Consider the following 20588-nt stretch of genomic DNA (forward strand, 5'->3'; position numbering starts at 1 on the left):
TGGGTCTTATCATTTATACTTGCTACCTCTGTCTGTAATTCATATAAGGCAGTTTCCCCAAGATATTGATTCACTCCACCCCCTATCTTTCAGATATGGTCCCTCACTCATTTGTATTTCTTTTGCTTTACTCCCGACCTTTATAACTTTTCATCTGGATCACTGCAGTAGTCTCTTAATTGTTTGTTCTCTTTCTTCCAGTCCCTTACCTTCCAGTCTAATTCCTGAAGTTCAGCACCAACCATGTCACTCTCTGCTGCTTAGAGAGTGGAGCAAAATTTTTTAGCCTGAAGTTTAGGGGCCTCTGTTGTTTCAGGATCAATAGAGTTTTTCCACCACATTGCCCCTCCTCTTTTTTTTTTTTTTAAATTTTTTTTTCAACGTTTTTTATTTATTTTTGGGACAGAGAGAGACAGAGCATGAACAGGGGAGGGGCAGAGAGAGAGGGAGACACAGAATCGGAAACAGGCTCCAGGCTCCGAGCCATCAGCCCAGAGCCTGACGCGGGGCTCGAACTCACGGACCGCGAGATCGTGACCTGGCTGAAGTCGGACGCTTAACCGACTGCGCCACCCAGGCGCCCCAACCCCCTCCTCTTTTTTAATCCTCTTAGACTATAGTCAGTGTACACAATTGAAGGCACAAAGTCAGTACTCGAAGAGTATTAGATAGATAGATAGATAGATCTCTTAGAGTTTTTAACCTACAATTCCATGAACTTACTTCATCACAGATATCTTAGAAAATGTTATTTTCCTGTTGCATTCTATATCCTTAGAGAGGCTGAGGGGTGCAGATCAAAAAGGGAAATTAATCAAGATCCATAGTCAAGCAATGAGAACTCATTTGGGGATGGTATCATTTTAAAACAAGAAAAAGAAGAAATACTCAGCATTAAGCAGAAAAACAACAGGAAGTAAGCCTCTGGTCAGTAGAAAACAGCTGAATATCTTTTAAGATGATTTATTAACCCTGAATAGATACTGAAGTTCTGGGACACCAGTTATAAGGCTTTTCCAATGACCATAATCAGGAGTCATATGTTGGACACAAAATCTAGATAATTAAAGGTCATTACCAGTATTAGAAATTAAAAAGGAAGGAGAATAATGTATTCTAGTATAGTCATTTTGATAGTCATCTGTATGGATAAAATGCTTCAGGTTGCTAGTCCTTATGTTTATACATCACTGGGAGGCTTCCCCCCACATAAACTTACAAAGAAAGAATCAGTTCAGGAGAAATATATGCTGTTTGGAAATTTGTTTGTGAATGTAAAATGTAAACTCTTGAGACCAAATGACATTGAGCTTCGAAAGTATATGCAAAGATGCCACTCCAAACACACCATGGGTAGCATAGATGTTCTAATTTATTGTGACGTTGATGGTTAGGTGATTCAAAATTTAATCTTGGCTTTATTTGCTTGCTAAACCACTGAGAATGTATTGCAAGAAATTCTGATTGTGTCACAAAATGTAGAGAGGTGAAGCTTCTAATTTGGTCACTTCCCCACATTCTCCTCCTCTGGCACCCAGACATCTTTATCTTCAGTTCCACATTCAGAGAAATCAGAGAATGCTTTGACAAGCCCAACTTAGTAAGGACTTTTTTTTTAAGGACTTTTTGATAAACAATGAAAGATCCCTATTTTTTGCCTGGTCTGTAACCCATAAACATCTTTTTTTTTTTTTTCTGAAAAAGATAGCCAACTCTCCCATATTCTTGAATCTTCCTCTATCTCCTTTTTCCTTTGCCCTTTGCACCTCCAAGCATACTCACCTCACAAATCCTGAAGCAGTTTCATCTTTGAGTCTCTTTCAGACTCTGTGCTGACTTTCTTCTTCCTTTCTACTCATGTCAAGGCTCTAGATGTAGTGGTTGAAATAGAATAGACTGCTGCCTCCCATTCTTCACTACTCATTCATTTGTTGTTTGTAAACTGACTTCTGCTCTTAAAACTCTACTAAAAGTCCAAGACTACAAGTCACATGATTGAATCCAGTGACCTTTATTTATTTTGCAACCTCCTTGCTCCGGCTGCAGTATTTGACTCATTGATTACACCTTTTTTCTTTGAATCTGTGGCTGTTTTCTATATCACTTTTGACTCTCAGCCTCCTTTCTCACAGGCCCTACAAATGCAGGCATTCCCCAGAGTTCTGCCCTCAGTCCTCATCTCTACTCATCACATACTGTCCACATGGGTGACTTTTTCTAATTAGCCTTTTTTTTTTTTTTTTTTGCAGTAAACTTCCAAACCTAGGGCATAGAACTACATAGTCTAAATACTATCTAGACCTGTCTTTCATTGTACATATTTAACTAAAAACCTGCATCAAATATAGCATACTTGAATAGAATGCATTTTCCTCTAAAACCTAAACATACTGTTTTTACTCTTTCTCTTCTTGATCTTCCCCTATCTACTCTATTTTTCAAATTATTTCTGTTTTAGAATCTGGAACTTCCTTACCTTTACCCACTTCCAAGTCCCAGCTGTCATTTCTCCCCTTGACTATTATGATAGCCTCCTAATTGGTCTCCATGCTCTCCTGTATCCCATCCCTTTTGCATTCCTGGCTCAAACCATCTTTCTACTGCCACCCTGGGTGATGCTACAACACACAGCTAATCACACCACTGTGCTGCTCATGAGCCCGCCCAGCACCCAGAGAATAAGGTCTAAGTTTTTGCTGGCAACCACAAACATCTGTAAAACAGCCCCATCTTCTTTAAAAAAAAAAAAAACAATGTAGCTGAATTTCTTATTGCAAAATACGTGTTTATTTTTAGCAAATATCTAAAATAAGTAAGCAAAAAAGAAAGAAATTCATTTTGGGACACCTAGGTGAATCAGTTGGTTAAGCTTCAGACCTCAGCTCAGGTCATGATCTCACAGTTTGTGAGTTTGAGCCCTGCATTGGGTCTGTGCTGACAGCTCAGAGCCTGGAGGCTGCTTCAGATTCTGTGTCTCCCCCTCTCTCTGCCCCTCCCATGCTCATAGTCTGTCAATAATAAATAAAAAAAGGTTAAAAATTAAAAAAAAAAGAAATTCATTTTCTTTGAAAGTTAATTGTCTTGCCTTTATTGTTTCCTTGCTGCCCCATTATTATGACCAAAGCAGACTGTGGGTCATTCCCAAGTGTACTGAACATTCTCCTGTCTCCATGCCTTTTCATGTTATCTATATTCACCCAACCTCACCTAATTTCTGGCCATTGAAATTCTATTCAGCCTTCACTGTCCAACACAGAAGTCTATTTCTCTAAGAAGTCTTCTCTGACTTTTGAATCTCTGTAGCAGGGGTTAGTGATAATATATGTAAATTATTTTTGGTTATGCCTGGAATTTATTCTTCCTTGTTGTATTTCATATTTTATATTCTGCCTTTTTCAAAGTTATGTAAATATTATTGTTTTTAGCCATGTACTTGTATCCAAAAGCTAAACTCTAAGATTCTCAAATGTATCTTACTCTCTTTCATAGGATTTTCATAAGCCTTCAGTTCCAGGAGTTGATAACATAAATTGTAGCATCATACTATTACACTGTTTGCATGGGATGGTGAAAGTAAAGGGAAAATTGGAAAATAAAAGTGGGAAAAGACTGACAGGTGGTAAAAGAGACAAAACCTGTCCTAGAGGAGATGATGAAGTCTCTGTGATAGTTCCAGGAGCAAAAACTGAATGGATTCTTTTGGAGGTTCCTGTTCAAAGAGTTGGGCTTAAGGGAATGTTCGGGAATACACAACACTCACAATATGGTGGTGTCTGATGTGGAGCTAGCTAGTTCATACTCAACTCTGTCCATTTCAGATGGAACACCATCTCTGAGAAAGATTGACAGGATTCATTCAGTGGAAATGGCATTGGTGGGAAGGGATTGAAACCTGGGAAGCCCAACAGGGTCTGGAGCAAAAAAACGTAGTTGCACTTCCTCCTTGAGATTCAGGAGCTTCATTCTCAGGGCTGAGCGGTTGAAAGTATTTCCAACTCCCTGCAGATGGAAGGCATTACTTTTGTTTCGACAAGCTTGGCTCCCTCTGGGGGGCAGCTGGATTTTTGTTCTGTAACGTTCTCACAGTGCATTTGCTCTGCCATGTGTCTAAATGGATACATCGGATTTTGTGAAACTGAACAGAGGGGCCAGAGTGGTGAAGGCAGGAAAACTGCCTCTGTTAGTACAAGGGCAAGGTCATGGTGAACTCATAGGCTGCAGCAGTGGAGATGGTGCAAAGTGGTCTGACTGGATACCGGAGGAGCGTGGGATGCTTTACAGAATGTGGAAGAATCTGGAAGATCTGAGGTGCTGAACGAATGTCTGAGAGTGGGTGTGTGTCCTTTTCTGTGCTGGAAAGGAAGAGAGGAGATGATTTGGAACGGTAGCAGAAGAAGTAGATCCAAGATTTGACCTTGAAACTATCAGAGGCAAAACTTTTCTTCTGCCCTCTTAGTCTCTGGCTGGGCCTGAGAATTCAATTGACATAAGACAAATAGCAAGAAGGGGCACCTGGGTGGCTCAGTTGGTTAAGTGTCTGACTCTTGGTTACGGCTCAGGTCATGATCTCACAGTTTTGTGAGTTCAAGCCCCACATTGGGCTCCATGCTGGCAGCACAGAGCCTGCTTGGGATTCTCTGTCCCCTCTCTCTCTGCCCTTCTCCCACTCACACTGTCTCTGTCTCAAAATAAACAAACTGAAGAAAAAATTAAAAAAACAAACAGGTGAAAAGCACACTTGTACAGGGAAATCCTCACCAAAAAAATAAATAAATAAAATAAAAATAAATAAAAATAAACACCCAAAGAACTGTCAAAACCTAAATTTTTTTATACTAGGCTGAACAGGGGCACCTGGGTTTATATAAATAAACATTATATATATATATATATATATATATATATATATATATACACACACACACACACACACAAACACATACACACACTAGGCTGAACAAAGAGAGGCAAAATATATGTGAGTGGGAGGAGTTAAAGGAAGGAGAAGTGATCTCATCTAGGTCTATAGCATAGAATTCCTTATAAGGAGAACTGAGCATTGAATCCCCATCTCTGGCATTAAGAACGTTTGCTTCTCTGGCACCTGGATGGCTCAGTTGGTTAAGCATCCAACTTTGGCTCAGGTCATGATCCCACGATTCGTGGGTTAGAGTGCTGATAGTGCTGGGCTCTGTGCTGATAGCTCAGAGCCTGGAGCCTGCTGGGGATTCTTTGTCTTCCCCTCTCTGCCCCTCCCCCACTCATGCTCTGTAGCTCTCTCTCCCAAGAGTAAATAAACATTTAAAAAAAATTAAAAAAAAAAAAAAAAAAAAAGGAGAAGGGCTGGAACCAAGTAGCTGCATATCTGGTCCAGATACTCATTGTCCACACAAGAACTAAGATTTAGCAAGGGAGTAGGGGGGAAGACAGAAATTTTATTTATTTACCTATTTTTATTATTGAGAATGTGTAAATTCCTTTAACATAATCTCACAATAATCTTATTGGATAGATGTTAACTTTCTCCCATTTAAAGGAATAAACTAGAAACTTAACCAAATAGGTAATAGAAAGCTGAACTGACTTTCTTTCCTGTTATACATGTTCTAATATTTATTCACTGTTACCGATACCTGCTACATTTTCCAGGCTACTTTCAGAATAACATAGGCTATAATCTATTGGTATATATGGACTTTTATTTTTATTTGAGAGCTTAAGAGTAGTCCATGGAGTCAAGCTCCCAGCTCCACCAGGGGAGCTAACTGGCAGTGAAATTTCCTCCTTATTCTCTGGTGCTTATCAAGAATGGAATCAAAAATCTGTTTTGGCATGTTAATTTTCTGTTAACTTGGGAATAAAAATTATCTCAAACTCCAGGAGAGTAGCAAACTAGAGCAGTAAGACAATGCTTCTTTATATTTTTAAGTACTATAGCAGCAAACACACTTAGAGAATGTTTTTAGTGACTGGTTTCCTTTCTTCTGACTATTCCTTTGAAGCAATTAAAACTAAGTCATCTTGTTGGCATTCCTGTACAAAGAAAAGCTAGTTACGTTGCATGGAACACAGAAACTGAATTACTAATGTATATCTACACCTATGTACTCATTTCTTGTAGAATTTCCTTATTTATCTGCCCACTAGGGTGTGTAAGATGTGATGTGTTTTTGTTTTGTTTTGTTTCTTTTAAAGAAATTTCTTTAAACAAGCTTCATTCTCTGTTTTGGCTCCTATCTGGCCAGGCTGATGGAAAGTCAATCCTATTATTTTGAGCTTTCTTCTTGCTACAGGACTTACCTTGCACTGAAAGTTCTGAAAGCCTGTATCAGTCATTAGCCACTGATGTGCCTATTTTATTCATCGTGGTGCCTTTATGCCCCTTTATTTCATTGCATCAAGCCAAGCTCAAGAAAAGGGAATCTTTGGCAAAGCTGACCAGTGACTGAGGGCCAGCTTGCCTCCCGCCTCTCTCCACCTCCAGTGGTCCTCCCTTCCAGGGGCACCAATGCAGAACAATGCACAAGGTTTCACCCACCCCACCCCCCACCTCTATCCTCTCCCCAACTCCACACCAACTTTTGTCCTTTTGTCCTCCATCCATTTAGCGCTCTCTGTCTTTCTGTGTGTCTCACTCCACTTCTCTCCCCTTCTCTTTCTCTCTCTCCCACTCTTTTCTCTCTCAACCCTCAAAGGTCCTTTTTGCTTCTCACTGGATACCTCACATTTTCTCAGTCATGAGATTAACAAAGTAGCAGATCTACAGGCAGCTCTTGCTTTCAGCACTGCTAAAATCCCTGGGACACATGATTTATACTGCAGCCTAAAATATAAGGGAGCAAAACACAAATTAGTGACTCAAAAATTTTTTATTACTGTCTTACCTGCATTTAACAATCACTTGCATATTAGCCTTCTTTTATCCAAACAAAATTAACCTCAGGCACTTCCTCATAAGCTTTTTTTCTTCAGTCCTTTCATCATTTATGATATTTCTTTCTGGACCTCATCCAAATACTCTTCTTTATAAAATTCTAAGATGAAAACTGAAATCAGTTCTCTGATAATCATCTGATGGAAGCAATTATACTTGAAACTCATTATGTCTCTCTCTCTCTTTCTCCTTCCTTTTTTCTTTAAACTTTTTTAATGTAAAACACAGACTTGATATCAAGCCACTTTCCTATCTTTTCTTGAGTTGTTTTTCTGGGCACATGTACTTTTCTTTCTCATCAAAGCAATGTTTAGATACTATCTGAAAGTATCACTATTTGGAGCCTTGCTTCTTCTGACAAGAAGATATTCCTATTTTCTGGGTACTTTATAAAACTAAAAAAGTAGGGGCGCCTGGGTGGCGCAGTCGGTTAAGCGTCCGACTTCAGCCAGGTCACGATCTCGCGGTCCGTGAGTTCGAGCCCCGCGTCAGGCTCTGGGCTGATGGCTCGGAGCCTGGAGCCTGTTTCCGATTCTGTGTCTCCCTCTCTCTCTGCCCCTCCCCCGTTCATGCTCTGTCTCTGTCTGTCCCAAAAAAATAAATAAAAAACGTTGAAAAAAAATTAAAAAAAAAAAAAAAAAACTAAAAAAGTGAAATGGGAAAAAGAATATAACAAGTGATACCAGAGAGAAATTGAATCAAAACAGATAAATAAGTCAGATTCCTTTTTTTAATTCTGAAAATAGGTAAGAATGAGCAGGAACATCTTTAGAGACCAAACACAATATCAAAGAATGCTTTGCATTCTTTGATTTTTGCTCCCTACTTCAACTATTTCTTATTGAACTGTCACCTATTCTATTAGTAGAAAAAAATATGCATCTCTAGAGTACTGTAGTTATGTCTGAATAGAATCAAAGAATCACAGGAAGGTAGAGATGAAAGCAATTGTAGAAGTCATTTAATCTAATGTAACAACTAGCAAGAAATCACACCTGCCAGTTTCTGAGAGGGAACAAGAAACCTTGCGCTTAAAGGATCCCAGTCATAAAGTGAAAGGAATATGGTTTTGCCATTAGACAGGCAGTGATAAAAATTCCCTCTCTGCCACTTGAACAAGTCTTGTAACCCTTTTGAGCCCATGGAGATCATAATACTGACCAATTTAACTGTTTGTAAGAAATGAACAAGATAACACCTATAAAGCAGCATTTACATGATAGGACATGATATATGGGAGATCTTTTCCTTTTCCTTAAACACTCCCTGTGGTCTCCAAGGTGGCCCTGACTTTAGCCTGGAGAAATCTTGACTATGAAACCAACCACTTAACCATACATTTTCCTCTTCTCTAAGTTAGTGGGGCTTTACTCATTCTCTCAATCTCTGTCTTCTGTGATATGCAGGTTCCCAAGCTCACTATCACTTCCTGGTTATTGGGCTCTGATGTTCTCTAGTTCATAGCACGCCACCCCGCCCCACCCCCCAATTGCTGCCCCCCCCCCCCGCCCCAGCAAAAATATCTTGTCTGGATATGCATGCAGGGTCCTATGGGGAGGAACCACACTCCTCTGAGTGCATGTTTTGCTTACTGCTTCTCTTTCTTTTATACCACCTTGTCCATGACAGTTAGAAACTCTATGACCCAGACATTCAAAGCTATAACATACTCTTATGTCTTCTGAGTAATTTCTGCATTAGGGGCTTTTCCTATAGTCTACATAATATATTTTGAATTAGATTCTGAAATCCAGTTAGAATGAAGAAACCATTTAAAGAAAAAATTTGTTTAATGTTATTATTTATTTTTGAGAGACAGAGAGAGAGAGGGATAGACCATGAGTGGGGGAGGGACAGAGAAGGAGACACAGAATCCGGAGCAGGCTCCAGGCTCCAAGCCGTCAGCACAGAGCCGGATATGGGGCTGGGATTCGTGAACCATGAGATCATGACCTGAGCCAAAATCAGATGCTTAACTGACTGAGCCACCCAGGTACCCCAGAAGAAACCATTTTAAATGTGGTTGGTGTTCCAGGGGCTACAAAAGCTAATCTTGCTTCTAGGCCAATGGAAATTATCTCACCTTTGATATTCTTTTATTAAAATTTTCCCTACATGTAAATAGTTGCACAGTTTGTTTGTTTGTTTTAAGTCCTGTTTTAATACTTTTAATATTAAAAGTTTTAATACTTTTAATATTAAAAGTTTTAATACTTTTAATATTTTAATTATAAATTAAATTTTTGGAAAGCTTTGGTAGATAATTTGACATTTAAGTGTATTTTAGAATTTAAATTTCATGGCCTGGATCTAAACTGAAAACAAGAAGTCCTTTCCCCTTATTTTATCAGACTGTCATATAAGCAAACTGGAAAGCAGGGGAAGTACATTCTCAACATCCTTTCCTTGCAATTGCTGTTGTAAAGCATGGAAAAGGCCTTCAAATTTAGTTTCTTATCTATAAAATGTGCACTTCAACTTGAAGAGTTTTTAAAGTCACTTTTACATATGAGAATCTATGATTCTATGATTTCTGTTCCACTTTCAAAGTTCTTATTGTGCCAGACCTACATTACATTCAGTTTTACACAGATCTGCCAGCTTAAAATCTGACACAATCCAGCAATCTAGGGCCTGAAACAAGGTGTTTTATTAAGATCAATGTATTACATGAACGTAGATGCAAATAGAGCTCTATAAACTATTGGCTCTAAAATCTTGGCTCATAATTTCACGATGGTGTACCCATAGCTCCAAACTTGGATATAATTAGATGTGAAATGGTCTCATTTTAGCATGGAAGAAATCAGCTTCCTGGTCAGAAGGAAGTATTTTTCAATTCAGTTTTGACTGGGAATTTTCCTTTGTGGGAGCTTGAAGGGCTATAGTGGTTAAAAGAATAAAATAGCAAATAGCAAAACTCTTCATGAATAATTACCCAGCAGGAGAAGATAAGAAGACTATAAATTTTGTTTTTAGAGCTTTGCATGGTTTAAGAGTATACCTGCAGTGGTGGTGGTGGTGGGGGGGGGGCTCATGATCTATGATACAGCAGTAGTCACTGACAGAAAAGAGGGGGGATATATGCAAATATCATCAAGCTATGCACATTGGGTTTCATCTAAGGAAATGTCTCCTCATGTAGGCAGTGGTGTATTTAAAAGACATTTCCTTTTACTTGTTTTTGAGTGATTGCTCTGACAGGTCTTTAAAGAAAAAAAAAATCATTTTCTATCCTGCAGATTCAGTAACTGCCCTTAAATGACTGATCATGTCGCATTTTCAGTGGAGACAACATTGTGATTTGCTTCCATGGTGATCTACCAACGATGGCTAAAACTAATGACTCTGGATTGTCAGGGTACCTTGTAAGGTGGCCACTAATTTGTTATTTTTCATAATCTGATGGTGAGGAAATTACTAATATTATTCAACACACCCTTGGCAGTTTACACTTGCAGAGTGCTTAAAAATTCATTTGTGGTTATGAAGAAATGACCATTTGAGCTATTCTTAGCAGAAAGCAAGGAAACAGTGCCAAGAGTACCCTTCTCCACATTATGACATAATCGGGGGCCTTGGGCTTTAACTTCTATGACAGCCGATAGGCCATGTTACTTTCAATTCTAGCTGAATAATGGAATTATTGTGTGTGAGGCATTTTTAATGTATTAATCTAATCTCCAGAGATTGATGTTAGTAAACAGCAAAGTAATTCAATTATAAAATTGTCCTTCCAGAAACAAAACCAAAAAGTAACAATGCAACCTTTTAATTTAGTAATTTTCACTTTGAAGGCATATTTGGCAGACAGACTGGAAAGTATTAAATGGGCTCTGGCAGTTGTTTAAAAAAAAAAAGCCACCTAGTATAAATTAGTCCACTGTATTTGGATTAAGGACTGTTATAAGATCCTTTCAACTTACTTTTTGGCCAATAGTGTACTCCTCAGCCAGAGCCCATGTACAGGTGGCCCCATTGGGAAAGAGAGAGTATGTCTATACTATTATACTATTATGTTGATAGATTGTGGTTAATATTTAACCTAAATTTCTAATCAGATGTAATATTTGTAATACGATTGATAGATGAGAGAAAGAGATTGATTGATTTAGGAGACTATATTTCTTTAATGGGGAACACTGGAGAGGAACCAAGGTTACAACAAAATTAAGATTTGCTACAGATTAACTTTCATCTTAAAACTGCACAGGAGGGAATGTTAGTGATACTAGAGAAATAATTTTGGGCAAAGAAGCTTTTCTGAATCACAAGGATATCAATTCTTTAAAACCCACAGCGTATTTCCTACCTAACGTGCCGTAGAATGTTGAACACGTAACTGGGTTACTCATACAATTGATGATAGGAATTATGCAGGTCCAGAATAACTCTTCTTTAGCTCAACAAGCCATTTGTTTTTCAGATAAGCCTCTATTTCACTTTGTCACTGGCTCCATAGTCCATAGGTTTTACCAAAGAACAAGTATAACATGGGCACAGCATAACATGATTGATTTGATGCTTTAAACTAAGTCAGATAAATGTTCAAAGTAATTATGATTGCTGCTGGGCCAAATGTGGCCAGTAATGTGGTCAAATGCCTCGTCAAGAATGTCTGTGCAGCAAGTTTTCAGGGGCTGCAAGTGGTTGAAAGGGGGCTATGGAAGCTAAGGGGCCTGCTTGCAGGGCACTCTTCATGAGACTGAGTAACAACCAGTTTTCTGCCTCAAAACCTGGAGGAGCTGATAAAGATCAAACCACTCCTTGATAACTGACTGTGATTGAAATTCTGAATACTCCGAATACTGACGAAATACAACATAGAAAAGAATTTTTATTTTCAGCATGTATCAGTATGGCGTATTTCAGACTTGCCATAATTGGAGCTGCCTTTAAGCCCAATTACAAATGCCCATTTTTTACTCACACAGAAAATCTTTTCTTTCCCGGAGAGTCACTCTGCAATATGGATCTCTTTTAAGACCAGGAGTCCCTTGGAGACAGATTTGGCCTCATCTAAGTTAAGATGAGCAGCAGAAAACATAGTTTATGAGCTGAACTAACAGAAGGACGCTGAGTCGGGGTTTGTTAAACTAATCGTATGGCTGGCAAAGGATGACATATCAGATGTTTCATTCATTTTAAATACCAAACCATTTCCATAAATCACTTTTATAGCCTTAAATACATTATGTAAGTATAGTGACATTAGATGGTGTGTTTAAATGTGCCAGGCATGTCCGTTTGCTTCTCTGCATACTGTTTCTCTTCTTATTTTCCAAAGATGTATTTATCAGATTATTTTTATGGGCCCGTATTTTAGTTTTATTCATGTAGTCTTGTTGATTGGTGCTGTTATGTTTATTTGATTCTTCCTTGTACATACACATTCAACTCATGTGAGTATCATAGTGTCTCTCTCTTCCTTCTTGCACAAAAAAAAAAAAAAAAAAGAATCTTCTTTTTTAATACATTTGTCAATGTAGGACAGTAAGAAAATAATACACAGATGCATTTGGGGCTATTTAGCATAAAAACTCCATCTGAAACAGTTGTATTCTATAAAATAATGTGTTGAATTTCAGGATATTTAAGGTTGAGTTTCTTTACTGTGTGAATGCTATACTATTTTCTTTTCTCCCCTGACTCCCCGCCCCCCCCCCCTCCCTGTTTAACAGCAGACAAACCCAGGGAGCACTGAGTGAATCCGATGATCCTGAAACAGGCTGTCTAACTGATAACAAGCCAACTTCTCGACACTTCTATCCTGTCGCCTTGCTGCTTGTCAGCTCACACCTGTTAGTTGTGTGGCTTATTTTAAGTCTTGCATTACTATTAGCCAAATACCAATAAGTTTTATGTTGTATTCCTTTCTTTTCTACAAATGACAATGGACTTTAAATTATGGGGACAATGCTGTAATATTTCTACATTTTCAGATTCACAGAATTTAAAAAAAAATGTTTGAAATGTGTTTTGTTTGTTTTTCCTAAAATCTAAAAAAGAAGTACTATGCATTAAGTGAATTATTTTGCTCTTTTGTTCACGGAAAAGTGTTTCCCACTGTTAACCAACTCAAAAGAATTTTTAAATTTCTGTCTTTGGAGTAAGACAAAGAACAGAATCCTGAAAGCTTGAAGTTCTGCACCTCCTGTTTCTCTTCCCATTCAATTTATTCAAGACAATTAAGAACGAATTTGCACAATGCACTGAAACCCTGAGTCAAGTCTTAGAGATGTGGGAGGTTCGAGACTTTATTTCCACTGTGCTAACATCCTTGTTGCCATCAGCTGTCAGAACCTTCTGTTTGATTTCTTAATCTGTTAGTTATGTTGGTTCTTTGCTTCAATTTACCCTTTTCTGTCCAGTAATTTGATGGAGAGAATGGCTATTTATGTTTTGTAATTAAATTAACCTGTTTGGAACTCTTGTTTGGGTTGATTTGGCTCCCGGAGTACTTTTCTATTCTTTTTAACAAGGTCTTGTTTGTGTCTTACACGCCATTTTCAGCCCCTGTGACTTTTGTACTGTCTGTGCACAAGCACCCTTCCTTTATAAAGCAGAGACTTGGACCAGGCTGTTCAGAAAGCCATTTTTCTCTTCGTTGCACAGCTAAAATAATGAAGTAAAATAGAGATGAAATGTTCCTTTGAAATCTATAGGGCCAGACTTAATAAATTAAATGCCTTATTCCTAGAACCCGCATCCTTAGGGCTACATGTAGATCTTAATGTGTTTTAAAGAGACTGACATTAATTTATGGAAAAGTTATAAAAAGGCAGATATATTTATGAAACTGAAGTGAAGCTGTATTGTGGAGCAAATTATATTTAAAGCGTTGATTAAACCTTAAATATCTGTTAAGAGCAAAGAGACTTTAATCATCTCCTTCTGAGGGCAATAATGGTATTGGGCCTGGCCTAGGATTTAATTTTGTAAGATGTATCATCATTTGTGAAAAAAAAAAAAAAAATGTAGAGTTGAATCTTTGTTATTTTTACTTGGACTGTTGCTGCAACTCTGCATTGAACAAATAAAGCATATTTATTTATTCCGTGTTTCATGAAGTTGTACTTTTTCCCCTTTCACCAGAGAAGGATGCCGCATAGAGAATGTTCTGAAGAATATCAAATGCAGAAAGTATGCTTTCAACATGCTACAGCTGCTGGCTTTCCCCAAGTACTACCGACCTCCAGAGGGGACTTATGGAAAAGCTGACACCTAACTTTACCAACATGTAAATAACCAGGAACACAATTACGCTTCAGTCGGATAATCTCCACCTTTCTAAACTGTTTTATTGTCACGAGTTTGTGGAGGGAGATGATCAGGGATGTTTGCCCAAATCTAGGAATTACTCGAATTAGGTCTTAGCATATTAGTCTGAAAGAAATCCATTAAAAAATCTCCAGGAACATTGTGATTCTAGTTCTCGCTTCTACGCGGTGCCCCTCGCAGGCTGAGGTCAGCTCAGAATGGGTACATTTCATTCACGGTGTCCTTTAGTGGAAGGCACTGATTCTGAGGAAATGTAGGTTGCTGCAGGAGGAGTACAGGTGACTCATAGAGGGGCGCTTGACCTCCAGAATGAACACAGGAGAGTGTAAAGGAGAGAGGGACTCAGACATGGTATTTCACAGCCTTTCTCACGAGTAACCTTAGAGCCCATTTGTGGTATTTGGAAAATATCTTTCTAGGGAATTAAAATTCGGTAGCATCAATGCATGATGTTGACGGCAGAAGCAGGTTGCCGGTGTGCTTTTTAAAGACTGTGGTCCTCCAGGCGAGACATAACCAGTCCTCCGGAACAGGTAGATAACAGTGTTAGCAACTCAGTGGAGATACTTTTCAATAACATGGTATCTTTTCTAAACTCTGACGCAGGTTGTATGGTGATAAAGTTGTATAGTAGAAAAATACCGTGAGGAACTAAAACTGCAAGAAAACGAAAGCTGATCACCCTGCTGATGTTAAACATGAAAATCCCCGTCAGCCTGAACTTTGTGTAGCCAAGTTCATAAAAGTCCAAAAATATCTTCGTGATGTTTTCCAATAGTCATCTTGCTACAAAATATAGATGGTGGAATCTGCGTTGTCTGGCATAGATTACTACGTGTGAATAAACATTTTAAGACATATGCAACCATAGCTAATGATAAACCAAAATAATTATTTCTGTTGACTTCAATTTCCAAATCACACCAGCATAGGTTTTCCAATATTCCAAATTAGAAATTGCTGTAGAGATTATCTTGTATAATGTCATTATAAATGGGTAAATTAAAGCACGAGGAAGATATGCCTCCAATAATCCAGCTAGATAATTTTAGAACCATGATTATAATCTCTTCTTACTTCCTAGCCTGTGCCATGCTAAAAATGCATGAAAATTATGGGAGAATGCTAGTTAGTTAAATAAAAATTGTCATTTATTGCTGGAATTAAACCTTAGAGTACAACAGGCTGAAAAAATGAACCCTATTTTCTCCAGATGTTGAGTTTATTCTTTCTCCTCACTCATTGGAAGAGTATGACATCCAGAGCATAAATCTACCCTTTGGATATGCCAGAGGCTTGTTATATAGATGTCTCTTGGGTGTGACTACATTCAGTGGATAATATTATGGGGCTTTCCATAGCTAGTGTGACAGCTTCTTGGCTAAGATATCTGTTGACTAAGGACTCCAAACAGATCCCTAGGCTCATGTAGGGTTTTCAGATTACTACAAATTTTAGATAACTGTTTTGGGCTTTGAATACTAGAATTATCAATCCATATTTTAGCTAATGATTTGCGGGCATTATATTTGAGACCATTGGCAAACAATTCATAGCCTTCTTAATAAAAAGTGGCTGTATACTATAGATCTATTCACAAAGTTTTTGGTGTTCTCCCTTATATTTCATTCTCCCTTTCAATGATTAGATATAACTTTTGAATTGTTCAGTTTAATTTGAAAATGGTAGGATTTGGTGTTATTTTCATTATCCCATTGGATTTAAGGTACAGAGGTTGGGATGACAGAGGTTTCCTCGAATAACAATGAAGCCTCATTCAGTATGTCAGAGTGGTCTGGGTTCCAAAAAACCTTAAGTGAAAATGTATCATCTTATAAACAGTATAATTTTTGTCTGTATTTTTAAAAATGAAAACTCTTGACTCAAATCTGGAAAAAAAAAACTTATTAAATGGAAAGCCAACAGTAGGGTTTTCTATTTGGGGGAAGACATTTCAAAGATTTTTTTTTTTCTTTTGAAAAGTACTAATATAGAAGTCTTAAAGGCTAGAGTTTACTATAATACAAATGCATAGAAGTTTTCATTTATTATTAGCATAGTCATCTGCATTTCCCTATATGAAGCCTGTATTTGTACATACTTTTAAAAGTGGATTTCATCAAGAAAATTCATGTTTTGTTTCAACAACAATATTGTTCCTTTCCTGAGAGATATTCTAACTATTCTTAGAAATCCACTTCACTATTTCTTTTTTCTTAATTTTTTTAAATGTTTATTTATTTTTGAAGGAGAGAGAGACAGAGCATGAGCAGGGAAGGGGCAGAAAGAGAGGGAGATGCAGAATCTGAAGCAGGCTCCAGGCTCTGAGCTATCAGCGCAGAGCCCGATGTGGGGCTCGAACTTATGAGCTGCGAGATCATGACCTGAGCCGAAGTTAGGCACTCAACCAACTGAGCCATCCAGGTGCCCCCCGCTTCACTATGTCTTAAGTTACTATGGTTTTCTAAATCAAAGAGCAAATGTTAAAAAGTTTTAAAATCTCCTTTGTACAAACACAGCCTAGTCATCCTTTTCTCTATTTTTATTTAAAAGATAACACCAGCAGGCCTATTTCAAGAGATCAGATTGACTCAGAAACTGAACCAAGAAAATGACATTTCCAAACAAGATAGTTTATTTTTGCTAAAAATATGTTTCCCCTCTAATGATATCAAATGTACATATCAATTCCGTATTAGCTCTTCTGCAGGGTTCTGCAGAAAACATGTTTAAAAACAAGGGAAGATAAAATCTTGATTATGTTTGACCCGGCTACAAAAAACCCAGAGACTGAGAATGTTCCACAAGACAGCTAAACATAAAAGTTTCAGATATTTGATTGAAGCCAAGCCACACTTGGATGCATTCATTCATTTATTTCTCGTGTGGTTTTTTGTTTTTGTTTTTGTTTTTGTTTTTCTTGTTAATATTGTCTCTGACTTTGTCTACACCCTGCCAAAACAATCCTTTGATGTTTGGTGAGTCCAGCCATCCAGCGTCAGAGCAACCATTTGATCCTGCTGACAAATTGTGCTAAAATGCCCACTCACCTAATTAGAGCAGTATGCCATGTGACTAACCTCCAGCTCTTACTTTATAAGACCAGCTCCTGTTTTTCTGAAAAACTGTGAAGTCTTAAAAACTAGTATCTGGAGGAAGGATACTTTCCTTTTTTTCCTCCCCCCTCAACTAAATACAGTATTTTGCATAAAATTTCACGATGGAAAAGAAAAAGATTTATATGGAGTACTACCTTTCCTCTCAACAAATCAAGCCCCTCCTTATGGAAAGTATGGTACATGCGAAGGAGAAAGGATACCAGTGATGTGCTAGAACTGGCTTCGGCAGACTCATGAGAGTTGATCATTGAATTTTCAAGAATTTTGTAAGCCGGTTGTTAAACACACCGTCATTAAATATTAAATTATCAAAAGCAATTGAATAAATCTTATTAAAAACAAAGATAATAATGAAAACCTACCACTTCATAATTATTTCCCTTCATATTACTCTTTATCTGTGCTTTTGAGGTTATTTATGTCAATTGTACGTACACAGTGGAGACACTATTATGTTCTGTGCATCTCTTCTTGACTCCACACCCAGTAACATCATGTGGGTAGCTTGAAATTGACCACAGTGGGAGTGTGTACACCAAAGAAATTACCAAATGCTACAAACCGGGACCTTTAATTTCTGAAAAGCCAGTTGTTAAACATTTACCAGCACACAACTGAAAGTCGCCATCACTTTTTCTCCAGCAAATAACAAATAATTGGAAGCAGTATAAAGTTATTCATATGGTATTAAATTTAACCACTCACCTTCAGACGGCTACAACTTTGTTTTGGTTTTTACCCTTTTTTAAAGATACCTATTAGACTATAAGTAATATTTGACATTTATATTTTATTTGTAATTTATTTAATCATATAGACACATTCAAAAATGTATCTCTCTTGATGTTCTGCAAGGGAAATCTTAGCAATGCATCTTTAGTGTAAGCAATAACAGCGGCTGAATTCAGCGAAATGTTAGCCTAATTATAGCACCACTGAAAATGTGCTTCAGTACAAATTTTTAAGTTTATAATTTTAGCACTTCCTAAAAGCAGGAAAAACAGTAACATATTACTGTGTTCAGATTCTAATAAACATAGTTTGGTTGAAACCCAAACTGTTAAGCAAATTGAACTCTGGCGGTATGCTAAAACACCGCAGATGTTTTAGATGTTTGCTTTCCAAATACAGTGGCGTATCAATTGTTTAATTCAATATCCAGGGCACCTTTTGTAACCCTTAGGGAATAAGTTAACGTTTATTATGGATTTAAGAAACTGGCCTAAGAAAACCGGTGATCTGCAGTTACAAAGGCCCAGTGAGCATTTTGAACAAAAAGGATCCCTGGTAGCTTAAGGCCTTACAAATTATGCACCAAAGAGAATGATCTGTGTAGTTGATTGACAACTTTAGTGTGAATTGACATTCATTTAGCCAGCTGCAATCTGCAAAAGCTGTGCTTTTTTTCCCCCATATTTATATTTTATTGCTTTAAACAGAAAGTCCCAATATATCCTTTGTTTCTTTGGCAGTTTTAAGTTAGAACTTTCTATCCAAACAGATGCTACCTATAGCAAAACTGTCTTTAAGAACAGGAAAATAAAATAAATGTTTAGACAAAACATCATGGGCCAATTAGGTATAAAGTTAAGGTATGGAAATTTGGATTTTTACTTTCTGAGTCACATGCACATTAATCAGTTTTTCAACTTTATTTCTAAGCAAGTAAGAGTCTAAGGCATTTCTCATGTCAAAGAAACAAAGCATATCTGGCTAATAAGGAGGTAGGAAAAAAAATGTAAGGTAATATCAGCCAAAAACAATTGTACATGCAATCAGCTGTCCTCAGCTTGAATTCTCATAGATTACATGAATATTGAGAATTATAAACTTAAAAGAGAAAACAAGGCTCACAATAAAGTAGATAAAGTATATAGTACCCAGAGAGAGTGAATGTCAAGAGAGAGACCTAACACAAGTGATGTTACCTGATAAACCTTATCTTGTTTATCTTTTAGTGAATAGAATTCTTTAAGATAATGTTGCACTTGCCTACTCATAGTGTAAATATATTCACAGTCTTCCTAAAATCATGGAAATTCTTCTAACGGCACAATCCAACAGTCCATCTTTAATGATCACGCGGTATGGTTTCATTGTCAAGCAGGCATTATTGACTCATGTATTGATGAGATTACCTTATCACCTATAAGGGTCTTGTGATACTTTCATATCACTATCAATATTAAAATATATTTCATGTCAAAAGACTGTCAAACTTTTCAAAGGCAGGTTCCATTTTACTGTAAGTAGATGGACATCCCCATTTCCCTGCACAAGTGCTGTCCTTTATACACATATACTTCTCATGTGAATATTTTATTATTTTGTTTAGCCTAACATCTAATTTTCAGATCCTTGTGGTACTTATATGAAATGTTGCCATTTGTTTTCCTTTTATGTTAAATATGTATTCTAGATGAGCCAATAATGTGTGTTCCTAGGAAATGGGGCACAGATAGGTTAGATCGTGTTATATTGGCCTTAGAAGAAATATCATTTTATTTTGTTGTTCTGTGTAAACCATATTCATTGTACACTGTGTGTATATTTTTGTTTAAATAAATGTGATTTTTATTTTTTATGTTTCTGCCTTTTTCTCCCTATCACACATTTTTTTTTCATTTTCATCAGTGTAACAATGTCTAAAAGTTAATTAAAATAGCAGAAGGTAGCCTAAACAATATTTCAAAAAGAATAGACTAATTTTCTGCTAGACCACAATTACAGCACTAATTTTACATCAATACTCAGACTCATGATCACTAGCAGCATGCATGTTTTATGGTTGCCATTCTGTAGGAGCAAGATCAACCATAATTTAGAAAAGAGTTCAAGAACCAGATGTCAATGCTTCAACACTGGGCAAATCAGTGATCTTTGTAGCCCAGATGATGTTATAGTCACTTGAGTACATGAGATAACTTCTCCTTATAGGCTATTTGGATATGATCATTTATAATTCATTATAGTAGCTGATACTAGAAGGCAAATTCCAAAGTTTTAATTATATCTTGTTGCCGAAAAATTAACCAAATGAGGCTCCTGCTTGCATGTGAAGTAAGACTGAAGTTTTGCCATCTGGAGAATTTCAAGAACATTGCTGATCCTGCAGGAAGAAACATTCCTCTTCTGTAATGTCATCATCATTAATATATGTTTGTACTAACATGTGGTTCTACCTCTGAGCAGGAACAATCTGTAGGTAGCCCCATGGTGAAACAATGCGTAATGAATTATAACAAAATGCCACC

At 37.3% G+C, this 20588-nt stretch overlaps 1 protein-coding gene across 11 annotated transcripts in view; it reads left to right on the forward strand.

The window, feature by feature from the left end:
• The window catches only part of INPP4B (inositol polyphosphate-4-phosphatase type II B), a 775173-nt gene extending 755255 nt beyond the window's left edge, over positions 1-19918 (forward strand). For 8 of the 11 annotated variants that reach the window (XM_058721291.1, XM_058721289.1, XM_058721293.1 and 5 more), the window contains one exon: positions 12616-13988. In XM_058721291.1, coding sequence (XP_058577274.1) covers positions 12616-12790 — 175 coding nt within the window. In that variant the 3' untranslated portion in view covers positions 12791-13988. Of the gene's footprint in view, positions 1-12615; positions 13989-14029 lie in introns of those variants that run through there. The other 3 variants (XM_058721297.1, XM_058721302.1, XM_058721296.1) reach the window with 3 other exon arrangements.
• The last annotated feature ends 670 nt before the right edge of the window (positions 19919-20588 follow it).

Source organism: Neofelis nebulosa, chromosome 3 (assembly GCF_028018385.1).
Source record: "Neofelis nebulosa isolate mNeoNeb1 chromosome 3, mNeoNeb1.pri, whole genome shotgun sequence".
Taxonomy (NCBI): domain Eukaryota; kingdom Metazoa; phylum Chordata; class Mammalia; order Carnivora; family Felidae; genus Neofelis; species Neofelis nebulosa.